The sequence below is a fragment of the Phoenix dactylifera genome, unplaced genomic scaffold (genome assembly GCF_009389715.1).
Source record: "Phoenix dactylifera cultivar Barhee BC4 unplaced genomic scaffold, palm_55x_up_171113_PBpolish2nd_filt_p 000253F, whole genome shotgun sequence".
NCBI classification, from domain to species: domain Eukaryota; kingdom Viridiplantae; phylum Streptophyta; class Magnoliopsida; order Arecales; family Arecaceae; genus Phoenix; species Phoenix dactylifera.
Window position 1 is genome coordinate 250,760 of NW_024067746.1, and position 17,477 is coordinate 268,236.

The window sequence follows — 17,477 nt, forward strand, 5'->3', positions numbered from 1 at the left end:
TAAAGTTGTAACCAGGATACCAACTAATTTTACTTGATGTTCTAACTAAAAACTTCGGATCTTTTTTTAGCAATTCCAATGCAACTTGCACTTGCAATTGTAGGTCTCTAAAATAGTGAATTTAGAGGCTTGCAATTCAATCCTAGCTTTTCTATTAGCACTATGTTCAATTATAGATTAGCTTCTTGTTTATAGTTGTGGCCCTTCGTAGGATGGGTTGTTTGTGTTGGGGTTGATTTTTTTTGGTAAATTAGATTTATTAAACCAATCTAAAATAAATATATTTGTGGGAATCAAAAGATAAAATATTAAAAAATTTAGTAGGAATATATGTTAGAGTTATCTATAAACTAGATTCGGTATGATTAGCTACGCATATTGTCATTTCAAAAGATTGCTTCCAAATTGCAACTTAAAGTTGTAACCAAAATACTAGATAATTTTACCTGCAGTTCTAACGAAAAAAATTGGATTTTTTTTGGCAATTCCAATATAGCTTGCACTTACAATTGCAGGCATCTAAAGTAGTGGATTCACACACTTCAATTCAAACCTAGTATTTCTACTTGCCGTATATTCAACTATAGATTAGCATCATGCTTATAGTTGTGGGCGGTCATTTGATAGATTCGGATGTTTTATTTTGGTAAACTGAATTTATTAAACCAATCTAAAATAAATATACCTATAATAATAAAAAAATAGAAAAATTTGTTGGAGGCATTCAACCCGCAGCGCCGTTAGACTCTCTGCAAATGTAACTCGGGGCTCAATTTTTTTTCTCGAAGCACTTCTCCTGCAAGCATCTCCCATCCGACCGGGACCCACGTTTGCATCTGGCGCTTCTTCCCTCCGACCCTCCTCTTCCTCGCCGCTGTCCCAACTCCGGGCTTAAGAAGAAGACGGAGATCCAGATCCCCCATCAACTGTATCCTCTCTCTCTCTATAGGATTTAACCCGGAATCACGCAAAGTCGTCGTCTTGATTGTTTTTTTCCTATTTTTATTCGGACTCTTTTGAAAGCGCCTCTTCCGTCCCAGAGCCCTCGAGATTTCTCGGTGGGTTTTCGGCCATGGCGATGAGGAATAGGACGCCGCTTTATAGAAAGTACCGCGAAGCCCTCCGGGGCGTCCGGGTCCCGTCGCCGTCGTCGTCCTCCGGCGGCGGGCCGGTCATCGAGCTAGTCAGCGGTTCGCTTCTGCGGCACGACCGGTCTTACGCTCCTCTCAGCACAGAAGACCCCGGGAGTTCAAGGTATAGCCTTTGTATGCCTTTTCTTCCTCGCTCTTTCTTTAATTTTAACGATTTCTTGTTTTTGTGCGGAAACCCTAATTTAGGGCTTCTGAATTCGTTAGGGTTCAGTGCTCCTCCCCCTATCTTTATAAATAAGAAACGAGATCTTGGATATCTTATTGGTGTTTTTTTTCAAGAAATTGTGAGTTTATTAAAAATTCACCTTTTCCTATGTTTTTTTGGTGGGGAATTCTAGATTTTTTCCCCCTCAAAGTATGGTAGGTCATAAATAGGGCGTTCAGGTTATTTGAAGGATTGATTAAATTCTGTTGCATGATTTTTGCTTCCAATCTTGTAGAACACATCAGGTGTTCTGTCACTTTTAGTAACAATTATGTTGGCTTAAAAGTTTCATAGGGTCGTTATGACTTGGAAGAATTTAGAACTGCAACTGATGGTGAGTAGGGTATGAGAAGGTTTCTGCTAAAAATCGAATTGTTTTTCTTAAAGTTTACGCAGAACTCTGAGGGGATCTGTTTAATATTTAAATTTCAGTTTTTTTTTTTTTTTTTTTTTGTGAGGGACCTTAAATATGTCTCGAAAATGGCCTAGAAGTGCTTCTTCTTTAGAGTAAATGAACTTTACTTTCTCATATGGATGTGTAATTACAAGCATGAAGTGACATTTTATATGGTATTCCTTTAAAAGCTTTTCCTCCTGAAAGGAGTCCCATAATTAAAAGAAAATGACCACAAGACAAATCCAAATACATCATGGAACCAATTTTGCTGCATCTAGGTTAATTTTAATCACCAAGGTAGTAGCCTGGTGGTAAGGAGGCGATAATTCCGCCCAAGTTGCCCGGGTTCGAAACGCGCGGGCGTCGATTAAATTAGGGGACCGGATGCCCCACGCTCGGCTGGCTTGTTGGCGGTTATGCTTTCCTTCCACTTGTACCAAGGTGGCGCTGGGGTGACGTACCCACACGTGAGGCGGTGAACCCAGTGGGGTGAGCCCACGGGTCGGGGAAGGCACGCGAAACCTGCGACCTGTATCGAACATTCCCTAGTGGAAGGGGGGCCCAGTAATGGGGCTGCTACGTGGGTGGGCTGGTCCCTCCCCCTCCCCTCCTATTTTTTAACCAAAAAAAAAAAAAATCACCCAAACATGAAATCCATAAGTTGGATAAAATCCATTGAGTTCAGTATGCTGAGAGAATGACTGTAAATATAGAAACTATCTAGTCTGTACAACTGTACTTTATAGTCGGTTTTACATACTAAAGTTTATTCATGCTATTTGTATTTGAAACTTTAGGTAGGTGACTTTAAAATAGTTGCATTTTTTTTGGTGTCACTAGTGATGTTTATTTGGCTTCCCATAGTGGAGTATGGCCAGTCAAAAGATGCACCTGAATTGAGTTTCACTCAAACCTGTTGCAAAGAAGGGTGTGCTTAGGATGTAAAAATGGGCAGGTTATCTAAGTTGCCTGTTTCATTATTTGAAACACACCCTCGAAAGGGTGGCACAGCAGAAATATCATAAATTGCTTTGGCAGCTTATAGATTAGGATTTTCACACCACCCTTTCAGATGGATGTTTAAAAATCAATTTTTCTTCCTTCCCCATGGTTGAATCTACTATCTCAAGAATATTTTGTTGGAGAGTATTATGGCCATATGATTTACTTGTATACCAGTTCCATATTATTTTTATGCCTTTTTGCCAAAGGATTTTGGTTGAATGCCCAGACTGTACAAACATTCAAAAGGGCCAAAATTTTTAATTTTAAATTTCCGATACCAAGGTTACCATTACCCACTGATTTATGATTTACTATTAATCTACTAAATGATATTACAATATAATAAGTAACTTCACCATTTTTTTATGACATCAGAGATATCATGATACGTAGTACATTTAGTGTTAAGGAACAACAGTTGATAAATGCGAGAATTTTTCCCACTGAAATTGACCTCGGTTTTGAAGAAATGATTAGATCTTGTCCCTTCTAATTAATTGGAACTTGGAAGTTCTGCAGCAAATACACATTTCCAAAGAATTTTGATTAGGTTTCAACAAATCACTAGTCTGGAAAATTGATAACTTTTATTGATTTTTCCCCCCCATACCATAGGGTTATTAGGTAAGTTCAGTGTTGCGTAGACACTTCAAAATCTATGTTTTTGCTGTGTCTGGAAATTTGGACACTTGCATGCTATATGACCCTTATTGACACTTCAAAATCAGCAAATCATGATTCATCATGGTTACTATCAACTTTTGGCACTTATAAATAGAGGCTTTTAAGTCTAACATAACATGTAGCAAAAGGTTTTATGACTTCTATCAAATTATAGAGCAATTGGTCTAACAAATTATTCATGATATACATACATCTGTATGTATATAAAAATATCTATATAATATCGATGCATCCCCATTTCTTATAGTTTAAGATATTGCATGTTTGACTCTTCCAGACTTTTGGATACTTGACCCCTATGTCACGTGTCTAGGTAACATTGTGTAAGTTACATGATGGTTTGAAACCGCATTAGATAGACTACCAAGAATTCATAATCTTCACATGATTTATAAGTCAATCTTATGGTGGCAAATGTTAAGGTTATGTACCTTTTGAGTGGACAAAAGCAAGAGCAATTTGAATGATACAGAGACTTTCAACCTAGTCATGGTTATGGATGAGAAGATTATAAAAGCGAATGGAAGAACAAGTGAGAGCTTACCTTGAAATGTGCGATGTAAGTCTTATACAAAACAATGCAGGTTGTTATTCTTCATCTTGTTGTTTATTTTGATACTCATGACTAAAATCTAAATTGGAGTTTGTCAAAAGTGGCCCTTTATACTAATTAAATTCCCAAAAAGCCCAAGGGTTTCTAATAAGTATTGGTTGTTATACTGCAAACAGGGGCGGCCCAATGCATTTAGGGGCCTAAGACAAACTCACTAAAGAAGGCCTTTTTTTAAAAAATAAAAAATAATAATAAATACAAAATACCGTAAAAAATCTTGAGTTGTGCTTTACATGTAGAACATCAGATCCAATATTTGTTTAGACAGCTTTACATCATCAAGTAGAATCTGGAAGATCAAATGTTAGAAACTAGGCATCATTTTTTTTCCAAGAAATTTTATTCAAGCATATCAAAATAAATTAAAGGAATTAACACAATAACACCTATACAAGTTGATTGCAAAGCATTTAGTAGCCATGCTCACCAGGAGCAGGTACCCACTAGATGACTGCAGAATATCCTAAAATTGTTAAACTAAAAAAAAAAGCTTCTAATCTTGACCTGTATTTACTGATAAACATGGAGGTTATGCAACAACTATAAAAACTTAAGTTCTGGTAAGATATCTCAGTCAAATAATTAATGGGCACTACTATAGCCCACCACTTGCAGAATCAAACAAAAACACATGAGAGCTGACGAGACCTTTTATTCAACTGATATTAATGGAAAGCATTTTAGGAGTGGGGAGGTGGTCGAAGGGGAAGCCCGGGGAAGACCGGAAGAGGGGAGGTCGCAGAGGATGGTGAGGGCGGCGGGGCCGTCATCGTCCTCGCGGCGGGGCATGTGGTGCCAGATGTGGTCGATGATGGAGACGACGAAGGTGCTAGAGGAGTAGAAGACGAGGTGGGGGACTGCGAGGTCGGCGGCGAGGCGGTTGGTCCAGCTGAGGAAGAAGTCGGAGAGAAGGGCGGAGGGGGGCTGGGGATGGGATCGGGCCTAGCGGAGGTCGTCGGGGCTGAGGAGGGAGAGCCAAGCGACGGCGATAGAGAGAAGAGAGGGGCCATCTGGTCTCACCTTGACACCTTCTCATTGTCGTCACTCCTCGGGTAGCTCCGGCGTCGGAGGCGGAAGCCGCGGAACGGGGGGACCCTCGCCGAGGAGGTTGTCACCGCCTTGCCTATGACTCTGTGAGAAGCCTGACGGCCGCCGGCGGCCGGCTGAGCGAGTCTGCAACTGCGAAAAGCCGAAAACGCTGAGAAGAGATCGAGAAGGTTTAGCACTGGAGTTTGGGGGAGAGGAGAACTGTCACTGAAGAAGCCAAGATGGTTCTGCAAAAAAAAAAAAATTACCGGCAGAGAAGGGAGGAGAGAAGGGGGGAGGAAATGTCCGTTGTTTGTTGTAGCCATCGCCCGCCTGTAACCCTGTTATCTCACCTCGGTACCTATAACCGTCGGGGACGCACTATAGCGGCGTAGCCAGGCGGTAGCTTACTGTCTTGCACTCCTGCTAGCTTTCGGATGTGAAAGTTGTCCCGTGTTAAGCAATTAAAAAAAAAAAAAGCTATGCAGCGGTGGCAGAGCGGGGCCTTCCTTGGGCTGGGGGCCTCAGTCGCCTAAGGCTCGAGCTGGCCCTGAATGCAAGGGTATCATATTAACATTTTTATGCTAGCTGATGCATTGTAAATTGGATCCGAGTGTACAATAAAGAAAAATAGAACAAGACCTAAACATACAGGAAGATGATGCAATGAAGAACAATAAGTAAACAAGAATTATGGACCTACTTGCAAGCAAGATTCAAGTATCGGTGCTGATGGGCATGCTGGTCACCTGCTGACTTGGTACATGCCATGCTATTCTGGTCCACACTCCACGCCATGCTGAAACCGAAAAAAAGGACTTAAAGTTTTCAGTTAAAAATTAAAAGAGTTAAAAAGCTTCATGCGAGGTGCTAGTACTAGCCTAGAATGATATGTACCAGCTGGGCATCGACTGGCCTAGCCTGTACTTGGGTCTGTTTTTGCAAGTGATGGGATTTTTCTTGAGGGGTAACAAGATCACCATGTATTGCTGCATCTCAGGGAAACAAGTCCAACAGCCATGTCCTTTTACAAGCAAAGGATCCCAATAGCCTTATAATAAATTCATTGCTTATGTTGATCATAGATGATTGCAATAAAGCTCTGATAGCTAGCTGAATAATTCATATAATAGTTTTTCTAGTTGATATTTTATGAAGTTTCATAGTGCAATGGCAAGGTTGGATCTCTCCTACGAAGAAGATGACAGGTTCAATGAGTATATAGAGAACCTTTACTGATGGAACAGTATGCACTCTCAGCTGTAAATGCAGGCAATGGGAGGTTGACGAGTTGGTAGGAAGGATGAAGGAGTTGAGGTCTTAGGAGGGAGTGGAGCAAGGAAGCATGAATGTCAGCTTAGGAGGAGGAATTAGAGGAGGAAGAGGGAGGAAAGTAGTTTAAGTGTTCAAAAGGGATCATATCTTAGCCTCTCAGGAAACATGAAAATGGCTTTGGATTCATGGACTCAAGGCCCGGTGACATATACATCCATGTAGCCTGTGGGCTGCCTGTGTTATGTATAAAGAGAATAATATTCAGCATGTGCACCAGACTGATTCAATAGAAAGGACTATTTGATGGTCAACTGTAATCCCATCAACTGATAAATAGTATAAAATATTTTGCATTGGTAATTCATAAATAGTCTTTCTAGTTGAGATTTTATCAAGTTTCATAGTGCAATGGCAAGGTTGGATTCTCTCCTACGAAGGAGATGACAGGTTCAATGGGTGTATGGAGAACCTTTACTGATGGAACAGTATGCACTCTCAGCTGTAAATGGAGGTGATGGGAAATTGACGAGGTGGTGGGAAGGATGAAGGAGTTGAGGTCTTAGGAGGGAGTGGAGCAAGGAAGCGTGAATGTCAGCTTAGGAGGAGGAATTAGAGGAGGAAGAGGGAGGAAAGTAGTTTAAGTGTTCAAAAGGGATCATGTCTTAGCCTCTCAGGAAACATGAAAATGGCTTTGGATTCAAGGACTCAAGGCCTGCTGGCATATAGATCCATGTAGCCTGTGGGCTGCCTGTGTTATGTATAAAGGGAATTATATTCGGCATGTGCACCGGACTGATTCAATAGAAAGGACTATTTGATGGTCCACTGTAATCCCATCAACTGATAAATAGTATAAAATGTTTTGCATTGGTAATATCACTTTGGTTACATTTACTTTCTTGTTTCTCTCTGCTGAAAACAAAGAGAATCACGAGGAGTGTCTGATTAATAAGAAAAGACTGCAACAATGGAAGTGAGTCTCACAGCTCAGACTAAAACATTCAGTGAGAGCAGGGTGTCCGCGGTCTACATAGAGATAATATATATTATATAATCTTGTAGTCTTATGACTGTTTTCCCCATTCCTAACTGTAATCATCATTTGTAGAGTTAAAAAAAAAAACACTGAAGTACAATTAGAATGAAAAGGCTGAAAGCATCATCTTTCTACATCTAGAAATTTGTCTAATCTTCTCTAACAAACATATGTCAGGTTATATATGCACATATTAAAGAACATTCCATCACGGTTATAGTTTACCTTCCATTATGAGCTATTATGCCATTGCTCACCCTGGAACTTCTGTCAATACAGTTTAAGATTAATTCTAAATAATGTAGAACTAATCAAAGTCAAGGAACATATTTATCCTTTTATTCCTTTTTTAGTCATGTAGCACATTGTCTGCTGTAGGACATAAAAGTTTGATATGGACTCTCTGCTTTAAAGCTGGAACATAATCAGATTCTTTGATGTAGCCTCATGTTGCTTCCATTAGTCTCTTGATATACTCTCTTTTTTTTTGGTTTGCTTTTTCTTTTTCTGCTGCTGCAGTAGAGGAGCCCTTACAGTTGGTTTACCTCCAGCTTGGGTGGATATATCTGAAGAAATAGCTGCGAATATGCAACGTGCTCGGACAAAAATGTCCGAGTTAGCTAAGGCTCATGCCAAAGCTTTGATGCCTTCTTTTGGTGATGGTCATGAGGACCAACATACAATCGAGGTTCTTACTCAAGAGATAACTGATTTGCTGAGGAAGTCTGAGAAGAGATTACAAAAGCTTTCTTCTAGTGATCCTTCTGAAGATTCAAATGTTCGAAAAAATGTTCAGGTATAATGAGAATTATCTGTACAGTTTTTCTTTTTCCCTACATTCACATTAATTGCTTCAGCATTTGGTTAATCCTTCACATTTTCTTTTAATATCAAAAACTATTTGCAACACCAATATCTTCCCTATTATATGACATTGCATAAAATTGTGAAGCGGTTTGGTCCATACAACTGGCAGTATTGTATCATTACTAAGCAGTTTATGGATATTTCTAAGATTGGAGATTGTGTCTTTTTATCAGCTCTCTTTGGTGGATAGTCATGACAATTGTGTGTTTCTTCTGCAGCGGTCGCTTGCAACTAACCTTCAGAGTCTTTCAATGGAGTTTCGGAAGAAACAATCATCCTACTTGAAGCGCCTTCGACAGCAGAAAGAGGTCTGCTGAACTTTCAACAATACACTTATATCTTCTGGCTTCTCTAACATCATCAGTTTCTTCAAACCATTATCTAACTTTTTTTAGGGTCAAGATGGTGTTGACTTGGAGATGAACATAAATGGAACTAGATCCCATTTGGAGGAGGATAACTTTGTTGATGAGGTATGTTGTTTCTCTTTCTAATGTGCATAATTTGCCTATAACTACATGATTTTTTAATAAGAAAAAAAAGTAGAACACTAGTCTGAAAATCTGAATCATACTTAATTAAACAATTTTTTTAAGAAAAACCGAACACAGGCATGTGTCTGAAAGAAGATGGCTCTTTCACTGGCTCCAGAATGATATTCCAACACACTTTGGTTTATGGAGTTCAGATTAGGCCTGATATGTTTGTTGATTTTTGGGTCTTGCAATGTCAGTCAACTGGGGGCTGGTCAGATTTTGGCTGACTTGGGTCAACAATATTTACTTCCAAATATGTGCACCCTGCCTGGAGTTTCTCATCCAAAATTGTCATCTGAACATTTCTGAGTGTGCAGATCTTGTTGAAATTTTGGATCAAGCTGACAGTTGAAAATCAGGTTCAGTTCAAGTGGCTTCCAGGTCTTGCTGACTGATTGGCATCCCTATGCATGTGCAAACTTGTCTCAAACTCCTGATGGCTCTATTTTTGTGGAACTGAGTCACTTTTTATGCACTTCCCAGTAACCTTTTACCTGCAATAATCATTTGGATAGTTTGGCTAGGAACTTTGCAAACCTGATATCTCTGCATCTTACAGAAGGTTGCTTGCACAGACCAATGTTTAAGTGCAAACAAGTCCTTTTCAAATTAATTTTGGATGCTGGCAATCATTTTCAAATTGAATTCTATCTCTTTTTCTTCAGGATTTTGATGATCTTCAGATGTCAAAGCTGAAAAGAAGTGAGGTCCTCACAAGAGAAAGGGAGAGGGAGATTGCACAGGTAGGGCATTTCATAGCTTGTTGAAAATTTATTTGATTACTGAACAATAAAAGGATTGCCTTTAACCACCCATGGCCTTTAACTTGGATTCTATTTTTAGGTTGTAGAATCCGTTAATGAGCTTGCTCAGATTATGAAGGATCTCTCAGTCCTTGTGATCGATCAGGTATGAGTGTCATCTTTTTGGAGAATAACAGACTACCTCTTTGTTTAAAATGGCTAGATTCTGAGCTAGTGTATGTGAACCAGGGAACTATCATTGACCGGATAGACTATAATGTACAGAATGTTGCAACCTCAGTGGAAGAGGGCTATAAACAGTTGGAAAAGGTGCTCTCTCTCCTCTCTCTCTTTCTCTCTCCTCTCTCTCTCCCCTTTTTCTCTTGCTCATGTTTCACAAAGTTGTTGAGGGGGTATGATAGTCCAATTATGCTATACCACCTTCCCCTTGGGGCCTTTAACTCCAGAGTTAATCTGCAACCTGGACGTCCTGGGACTTTAGGTAACTTAAAAATGGAGGAGAAAACATAACTATCTTCTAATCAATCTGTTATCCTCCTACTCAGCAATGAATTTTCCAAATGGTAATCATGTGCACGAATTAAGAATGAAGGCAACATTAAAAACATTTAAGACTCTCATGCAAATCATTACTCGAGCATTGTATGTTGACTTGTCATGGGCCTGCTGGTTCCTAAAGTATGGGATATATGGGACACTTCTGTCTTTATTATTGTCTTTGATTATTTGCATGCTGTTTTTCTGGGATTCTTGACCTTGTTAAAATTCTCTTTGGATAACCACTCAGGCATGTTTGGAGTACTGATTTTAACAAAAAAATTTCTCGGTTCTTTTGTTAAAAAGATGCTTACAAGATCCTATGGACTGAATCCTTGTACATTCTCTTATACTTCTGTTAACCCTAAATCTGCCAGGTAGTTAACAAGTTAACAACTTGAAAACATGGATAATATATATATATATATATATATATATATATATATATATATATATATATATATATATATATATATATATATATATATATATATATATATATATAAAGATTTGTGTTTGATGGATTGAATATTCTTTTCTTAATATATATAAATATAAAATCCATGATAAATATTTCATAGATTATATATCATGTCGTATGCCTACTTTAGATGTTATTTTGGACAAAACTTACCAGCATTTATAATTTTATATCATATTAACTATGAAATTTGTGTTTTCAAATGCAGAGTTGGAAACCCTGGTCCGTGTATTAAGTAATACGGAATGTGGCTAGTTCTAAATCTGATACTGTTCAGTTTTGTGTCCAATCTGCAGGCAGAGCGAACACAGAGGAAAGGTGGGATGGTGATGTGTGCTACGGTCCTTGTCATACTCTGCTTCATTCTGCTAGTCCTTCTGGTTCTCAAGGAAATATTATTGTGATCTAGTAATCATACCAATTCAAATGGCATCTCTGTGGAGTATGCCGGCATGCCTTCCCCTCATCAACATTTTGCAGTGCTTGTTCAGTTGAGTGCATATGTCTCAGTTTACGCAGCCGCAATTCGTATCATGGAGTAGTGGCTTGCAGAATCTGGGGAGCACTCATGTTACACTGAAAGAGAGTTCGCTGTTCTTTGGTGTGCAGCACGGCTGCATGCACCGCTTGGTAAATGAATTGCAAGATAGCTTTGGGTTGCTAATATTAAACAGCTTGCTCCAATTTTGAAGATTCTTCATATAAACAGAAAGAATACTTTGTAACAAATCCCTATAATGTTGTAATACATCATCATTACTTCAGGCAATGCTTGTCCTCGTGTACGTTGTTCCTCTTGGAAATTTATCAAACCAGACATTGGACGTGGTGGCAGCAGATTACATTCACATCAATGTGTGTCATAACCACATCCTTTGAAGGTTTGGATTCTTTGTTCGTTCCAGCTGAGTGTTGACTTTGAATGGTGATGGAAGCACAATAGCCATCCTCTGTGCTGCTAATACTTGTCTGTCATCATCAGACATTCTTAGACCTCCTTCGGTTTTGCAGCAATCTCAAACATGTTAGGCTCCAAGAAGTCAAGGGTACTTAAATATTTGAATGGTGTATCAGTAATCACAGTGCGAGCCTTGATAAAATAAACATTTGTCCTGCATCATGTTGGATTCAGAAAATTGTCCCTGAAGAGTGGGAAGTCCTTAGCATCTATTTGAAGGGATTTCTTGGGGCTGTCTGGTTGGTAAGCTGCATGTACCGCTAATTTGACATGATTTATCATTTTAGGATTTTTTGATTGCTTGGTCATAAAAATGATACCTGCATGATTTATGGGGAGGTGATGAAAATTTAAATATAATTTTATGTAATGGAAGAGTAATAAAAATTTGAAAAATAGAGTGATAAAATGTATTGTAAGTGAAATGTATTTAATAATTATTGATTATTTTTATTTCAATATTTTATTAATAAAAAGATTAGCACTAACGGAAAAGATAAATTATTTAATAGATCAGTTGAATATTTGCAGTAGTATAAATAAATATGTGCTTATGGGAAGATATTTGATCTTTTTTTTCTCTTTGATGTAAAATATTTTAATTCTTTCCTTTTTGAACTTGAGCAGTTGTTTTTGTTTTGATTAGAGTGTTCATTTTGTGATTATTTCAACCTGTGAAAAATGGAGAAGAAAAAAATAGTAACATATATATATATATATATATATATATATATATATATATATATATATATATATATTAAATAAAGAAGTAGAGAAACAGAATAGTTGTAATTTTTTATTAGGTTGATCGTATTGCGCAATAAGTTGTAAAAAGAAATGACTTTTCTTAGTAGGATTTATTTGGAATATGCTTCATAGAGTCCAGTTAGACGTTGCAGATGAGGAGGTGTCATTTATTATGAATGTTAAAATAAAAATATAGCGTTCCACAATATTTTTTTAACAAATTCTTCTAACTTTATTGGTCTGCCCTTCTATAATATAGACAAAAATACTATATTAATATATTTATAATTAAGGAATACTACTTAATTAAAAGATGTCACAATTGTATCAGCTTTAAGTATAGATCATCTAGTTCGACAGGTTTTTTTAATGAGAATTTTAGTATATCCATCAAAAATAGTTAAAGCAAGTTCTTCAGTATGATTATGTATTTAATATATGAGATACCAAGAATTGGAAAAATAGAATGATTAGTATGTACTTATTAATATTTAGCAAATTATAAATTTCTTACTTTAATGATGTTGGTGGATTTTCTTTTCGATATGAACAATGGTCGCTAAATTCGATAGTACAATCACTATAAATATAAATAAGCATTAATAATAAATAATTTAAAAATATTTGTGTTTATAAATTGAATTTTGGAGGTTAATGATACTTACTGATAGGATATCTTTATTGGTTAATATAATCTTGAATTTTATCAAAAGTGATGAAGTTGTAGCTATATAGTGGAATAGTGGATTGATCATCAACATATTATTGTACTTTAGAAGACTTTGTGACTATCAATTGGATATTATTCTTCATAATCTTATTTTTTATTTTTGCATCCTTTATTTCAACAACTCATATAAACTTCCTTGCTCAAAAGTATCTAACTTTTCTATCTTCTGATTGCATATTACTATTTCAGTTTTCTCGCATTTTTAGAGGAAGAAAATTGTAGCTAATATATTATATTATTTATAAATTATTAATGTCAAATGAATTAAAAACCTATCTAAATTAGTATTTACCTCATCATCCCTAAGAACCATCCTCCATAATGAAAGGTTGAATATACATCTTTTTATCGCTTGTATATTGAACATCTTGATAACACGTCCTTTCACCTTCCAATACTTATCATACCGGTGTAGAAATCTTATTGAAGTAAATGTATATATAGACATCCTACAACATAACATAAATTTATTAGAAAAGAAGAGAATATATAATACAGAATAATGTATCTAATACTAAAAATTGAAGAGAAAAGATAGTACCTGAAGTTTCTATTGTTCACTCAATATTGTAGTTTGATTAGTGCTCATGAAATCTTGTTTTACCATAATATGTTCTCCAACACTTTTTATTAGTTAAAATAAATTACATGTTTGGTTTATTAAAGTAGGAGGAAGCACAAAGATATGGTGGTATTTATCTTACAATGAATTCGTCCACATTGATATTGTTGATTTCAAACAAAAACTTTATAACCTAAATTAAAAATAAATTTTATTATAAATGATGGTAAGAAAGTTGATAAAATTGTGCATATTTTTTTGGAATATTAAAATTACCTGTTGAATGACATTAGTTCAAAATACATTAAATTTTACTCTAACTAGCCTTGAAAAGTTAGTGAAGACATGATGATACTTGAGATTTTGATTGCACGAACCTCTTAAATCATTGGGATCTCATTTTGAATCGTTTCTCATTCTTATTTCTTGATAAATATATACTCATCACAGCCTGCCTTAATTTGAGATTTAAATAAAATTTATTTAAAAATATATACAATTCAAGTATTTATTTGCTAGCATTAAAAGCAAACTACTCGATATGTAATATTAATTATAATCAAAATCTTCATCGAAAGTTTCACTGCAACCCACATTTTGGTAAAATTAATTGGACGCTCAAATCTATCAAGTATCAACATTTTTAAACCTTCTATTGTTGCTTATGGAACTACAACATCCACTTTTAATAACTAAATCCCAACTTTGTTTATTGTCTTCCTCTTGACTCTTGAATTTAAAGCGACACTCATCTTCTGTTGGTGACAATAGAATTCTTAGAATCATAAAAGTATCCCCATTGTTATTGCTTGTGATAATTTTTGCATGTATCATCTTATTTCTAAGTTTTTTTGCAATAAATTATGCTCCATTGCATAGCCTAATTGGTTAGTTTAAATTATGTAATAGAATTAATGTATGTCGACTTCCCAAAATAAATAAGAATCTATTTTTTTAATACATGGATGATTTTCTTTTTTTTACATTTCCTATAATTAATATGAAGAGTTCCATTAAAAATCTAATTTATTTTAAATTTTTTATGTGCATAGAGAAAATATTATGAGCAAATTATTTTCTTTTGTACATATCTTACATTTTTTTCTTTTTTATGCATGTAGAGAAAATTATCAGAAAGGGATTCAATTTTGATTTTTTTTTTTTGCATAGAGGATATTCCTTTTTGAACATGACTTCCTATAATTATTATGAAGAGTTCCACTAAAAATCTATTTTATTTTATTTTTTTCTTGTAAGTGGAGAAAATATTATGAGTGAATTATTTTTTCCTTTTTAAATAAAAATATTTGGCTTTTTTTTTACCTCTTATGATATTTTTTATTTGTGTTCAGAAAATTATCAAAAATGAATTCAAAATCAAAATTTCTTTTTATGCATGGAGGATTTTTCTTTTTTACATGAATTTTTATAATTATTATGAAGAGTTCCACTAAAAATCTAATTTATTTTGATTTTTTTTAATATGCATGAAGAAAATACTATGAACAAATTATTTTTTTCTTTTTTAAATAAAATATTTTATCTTTTTGCACATATCTCCTAATTTTGTGCATGAATTTTTTTGCACATGGAAAAAATTATTAGGAAAGAAATATTTTTTTTCTTTTTAACATAGTGATTTTTACTTTTTGATGACCCAAGATTTTCCTCCTTTTTGTGCATGCAGAAAAAAATATTAGGAATGAATTAAATTCAAATTCAAATTCAAATTTAGATAATATTTAGACATCTTTAATCTATTTAGATAATTTTGTGTGATCCTAAAATAAGTGAGAAATGAAATTTGTGCATGTTGTTTTTTTTCCTTTGTGAATATTTCTTTTTGATTGAAATATCTTTTTCTCTTTTTACGTGACTTATGATTTTTCCTTTTTTGGTTCAAGTGGGGAAATTATTAGGAAGGAATTCAAATTCGATTTTTTTTATCTATGAGTTTTTTGTGCATGTAGAGAAAAATATTAGGAATAAAATATTTTCTTTTTTTACCTAACCTAGGATTTTCTCTATTTTTGTGAATGTGGAGAAATTATTAATTTGAATTGAATTTTTTTTGTGCATGAATTTTTTGTGCTTGTGGAGAAAAATATTAGAAAGGAAATATTTTTTTCTTTTTGAAGGAAATATTGTTCTTTTTTAAATGACCTAATATTTTCCTTTTTTGTGCATGTGCAGAAAAATATAAGGAACGAATTAAATTGAAATTCAAGTTCAAATTTAGATAATATTACACATCTTTCACATATTTAGATAATCATATGTGATCCTAAAATAATTAAGAAGTTCTAGGAGGATTTACCTTTTCACTGAAACTTGAATTTGAATTTAAATAATATTTAAATAAATTTATTATGAAGAGACCCAAGAGGAAAATATTGGTGCCAAAATATTTTTTTTCCTTTTTTAATAGTTTGGATGATTTTTCTTATCGCTAAAATTTAGATTCAAATTTATTATGAAGAGTCCTAGGAGGAAAATATTAGTGACAAAATATTTTTTTTCTTTGTTAAATGACTGTGGAATGAAGTATTAGGAATTTTTTTTTCTCTTTTCTGAAGGACTTTCTAAAATTAAGAAGTGATTTTTTTGGGGGCAGGTGAAAACATGATCAAAATTTTCCTTTTCGCACGTGTGTCAGAAGAATCGTTTTTCCTATAATTTTTTTCTAATTTTCTTAAATTTTTCAGAGGGGTTGAATTTTCTTTCCTCCTCGTCTTGTAGGTATATAGAGATAGAGGTTTACAGTTTATGCATGATTTAGCGGGAACTTGAGCAACATAGTCACCCAACTTCTAATGACTTATGGAAAGCAAGGAGGGAATGAATTATGTTGCCTAGCTATGCAGCCCAAGAGAGAGTGAATTGGGCTTTTCAAGAGCTTAAATGTAACGCAGCAGAATTAAAAAGCTTAATAGATGAATATTAACTTCAGCAAAAGAGTAATAAGTAGATATGAATTAATTAAATGCAAGCAACACAAACAACACAAACACACAAGATTTATAGTAGTTCGGCTCTCTCAGACATTGTAGAGTCGGCTCTCTCACTTTAGGAGTCGACTCGTCTGGTGACAGGAATCGACTCGTTATTTTCAGGAGAAGACTCTTCAATAGACTAAGTTTTACTGCTCTCTGTCTTTCCACTATGACCGTTCAGGGGTCGACTTATTATTTTCTAAGGTCGACTCTTGTTTGACTAAAGTTGGATCGTGATTCCTATGGGTTGACTCGCCAATACGTTGAATTTTTCAGCCATTTGTCTTTTCTCTATGACTATTTATGGGTGGACTCGCTTATCCCTGGGTCGATTCTTGTTAGATTGGAGTCAGCTCATGCTCTTCATGAGTCGACTTGCCACTATATTGAATTTTATGGTTTTCTGTCTGTTTTTCAAGACTATTTTGGGGTCGACTCACGATCTGCTGGAGTCGGCTCGTGAAGGCATATCAATTAGCGATAGTGTGCCTTGGTTGACTCGTTGCAAACTTGGAATTGATTCTTGAGGTAGCTTAGAACTAAATTTTCTTTCAAGGATTGTTTTCATGGTGTTTTGGAGTTTTGCTTCTTGATGTGGAGATTCAGTTAGATGATCTTTACTTGAGAGTAATTGAAGGCTTCCTTCTCTACTTTCTAAAATTAATCAATTAAATTCAAAGCAATGGATTACTCATTTTTTTTACTCAACTATTTTGCATCATGAAAACACCTTTTAAGGTCAATAGAAGATAAGACTACTCAAATAGTACAATAGGTGTCTTGTCTCAGGCATGCACGAAAATCATCAAATCCAGTCCCCATCTCCTCTAGCTAATCTTTAGCTATCGTGGTTACAAATCTCCCCAACCAGTTCATATGAAGCAACTTTGTGGACAATGTTGAGAACTCA

General features: G+C 35.2%; 1 protein-coding gene across 3 annotated transcripts; it reads left to right on the forward strand.

Moving 5' to 3' along the window:
- The first annotated feature begins 727 nt into the window (after positions 1-727).
- Positions 728-11,425, forward strand: LOC103723580 (syntaxin-43-like). Of its 3 annotated transcripts, none has more exons than XM_039117617.1 (9): positions 728-928; positions 1,024-1,254; positions 7,912-8,188; positions 8,478-8,567; positions 8,655-8,732; positions 9,461-9,538; positions 9,639-9,704; positions 9,788-9,868; positions 10,874-10,981. In XM_039117617.1, exons 2-9 carry the CDS (start codon positions 1,073-1,075, stop codon positions 10,979-10,981), a joined length of 960 nt encoding a protein of 319 aa, XP_038973545.1. In that variant the 5' UTR covers positions 728-928; positions 1,024-1,072. The 3 variants fall into 3 exon arrangements, with proteins under 3 accessions (XP_038973545.1, XP_038973546.1, XP_038973544.1); XM_039117618.1 differs by having other exon boundaries at positions 1,041-1,254; XM_039117616.1 differs by lacking the exon at positions 728-928 and having other exon boundaries at positions 1,073-1,254; positions 10,874-11,425.
- Positions 11,426-17,477: the final 6,052 nt, after the last annotated feature.

What these genes read in the sequence shown, in the direction of transcription:
- LOC103723580 (XM_039117617.1), top strand. Translation starts at nt 1,073, where the DNA reads ATGGCGATGAGGAATAGGACGCCGCTTTATAGAAAGTACCGCGAAGCC. An exon ending in GGGAGAGGGAGATTGCACAG is followed by an intron (nt 9,539 to 9,638) that starts GTAGGGCATTTC and finishes TTCTATTTTTAG; the next exon opens with GTTGTAGAATCCGTTAATGA. An exon ending in CAGTCCTTGTGATCGATCAG is followed by an intron (nt 9,705 to 9,787) that starts GTATGAGTGTCA and finishes TATGTGAACCAG; the next exon opens with GGAACTATCATTGACCGGAT.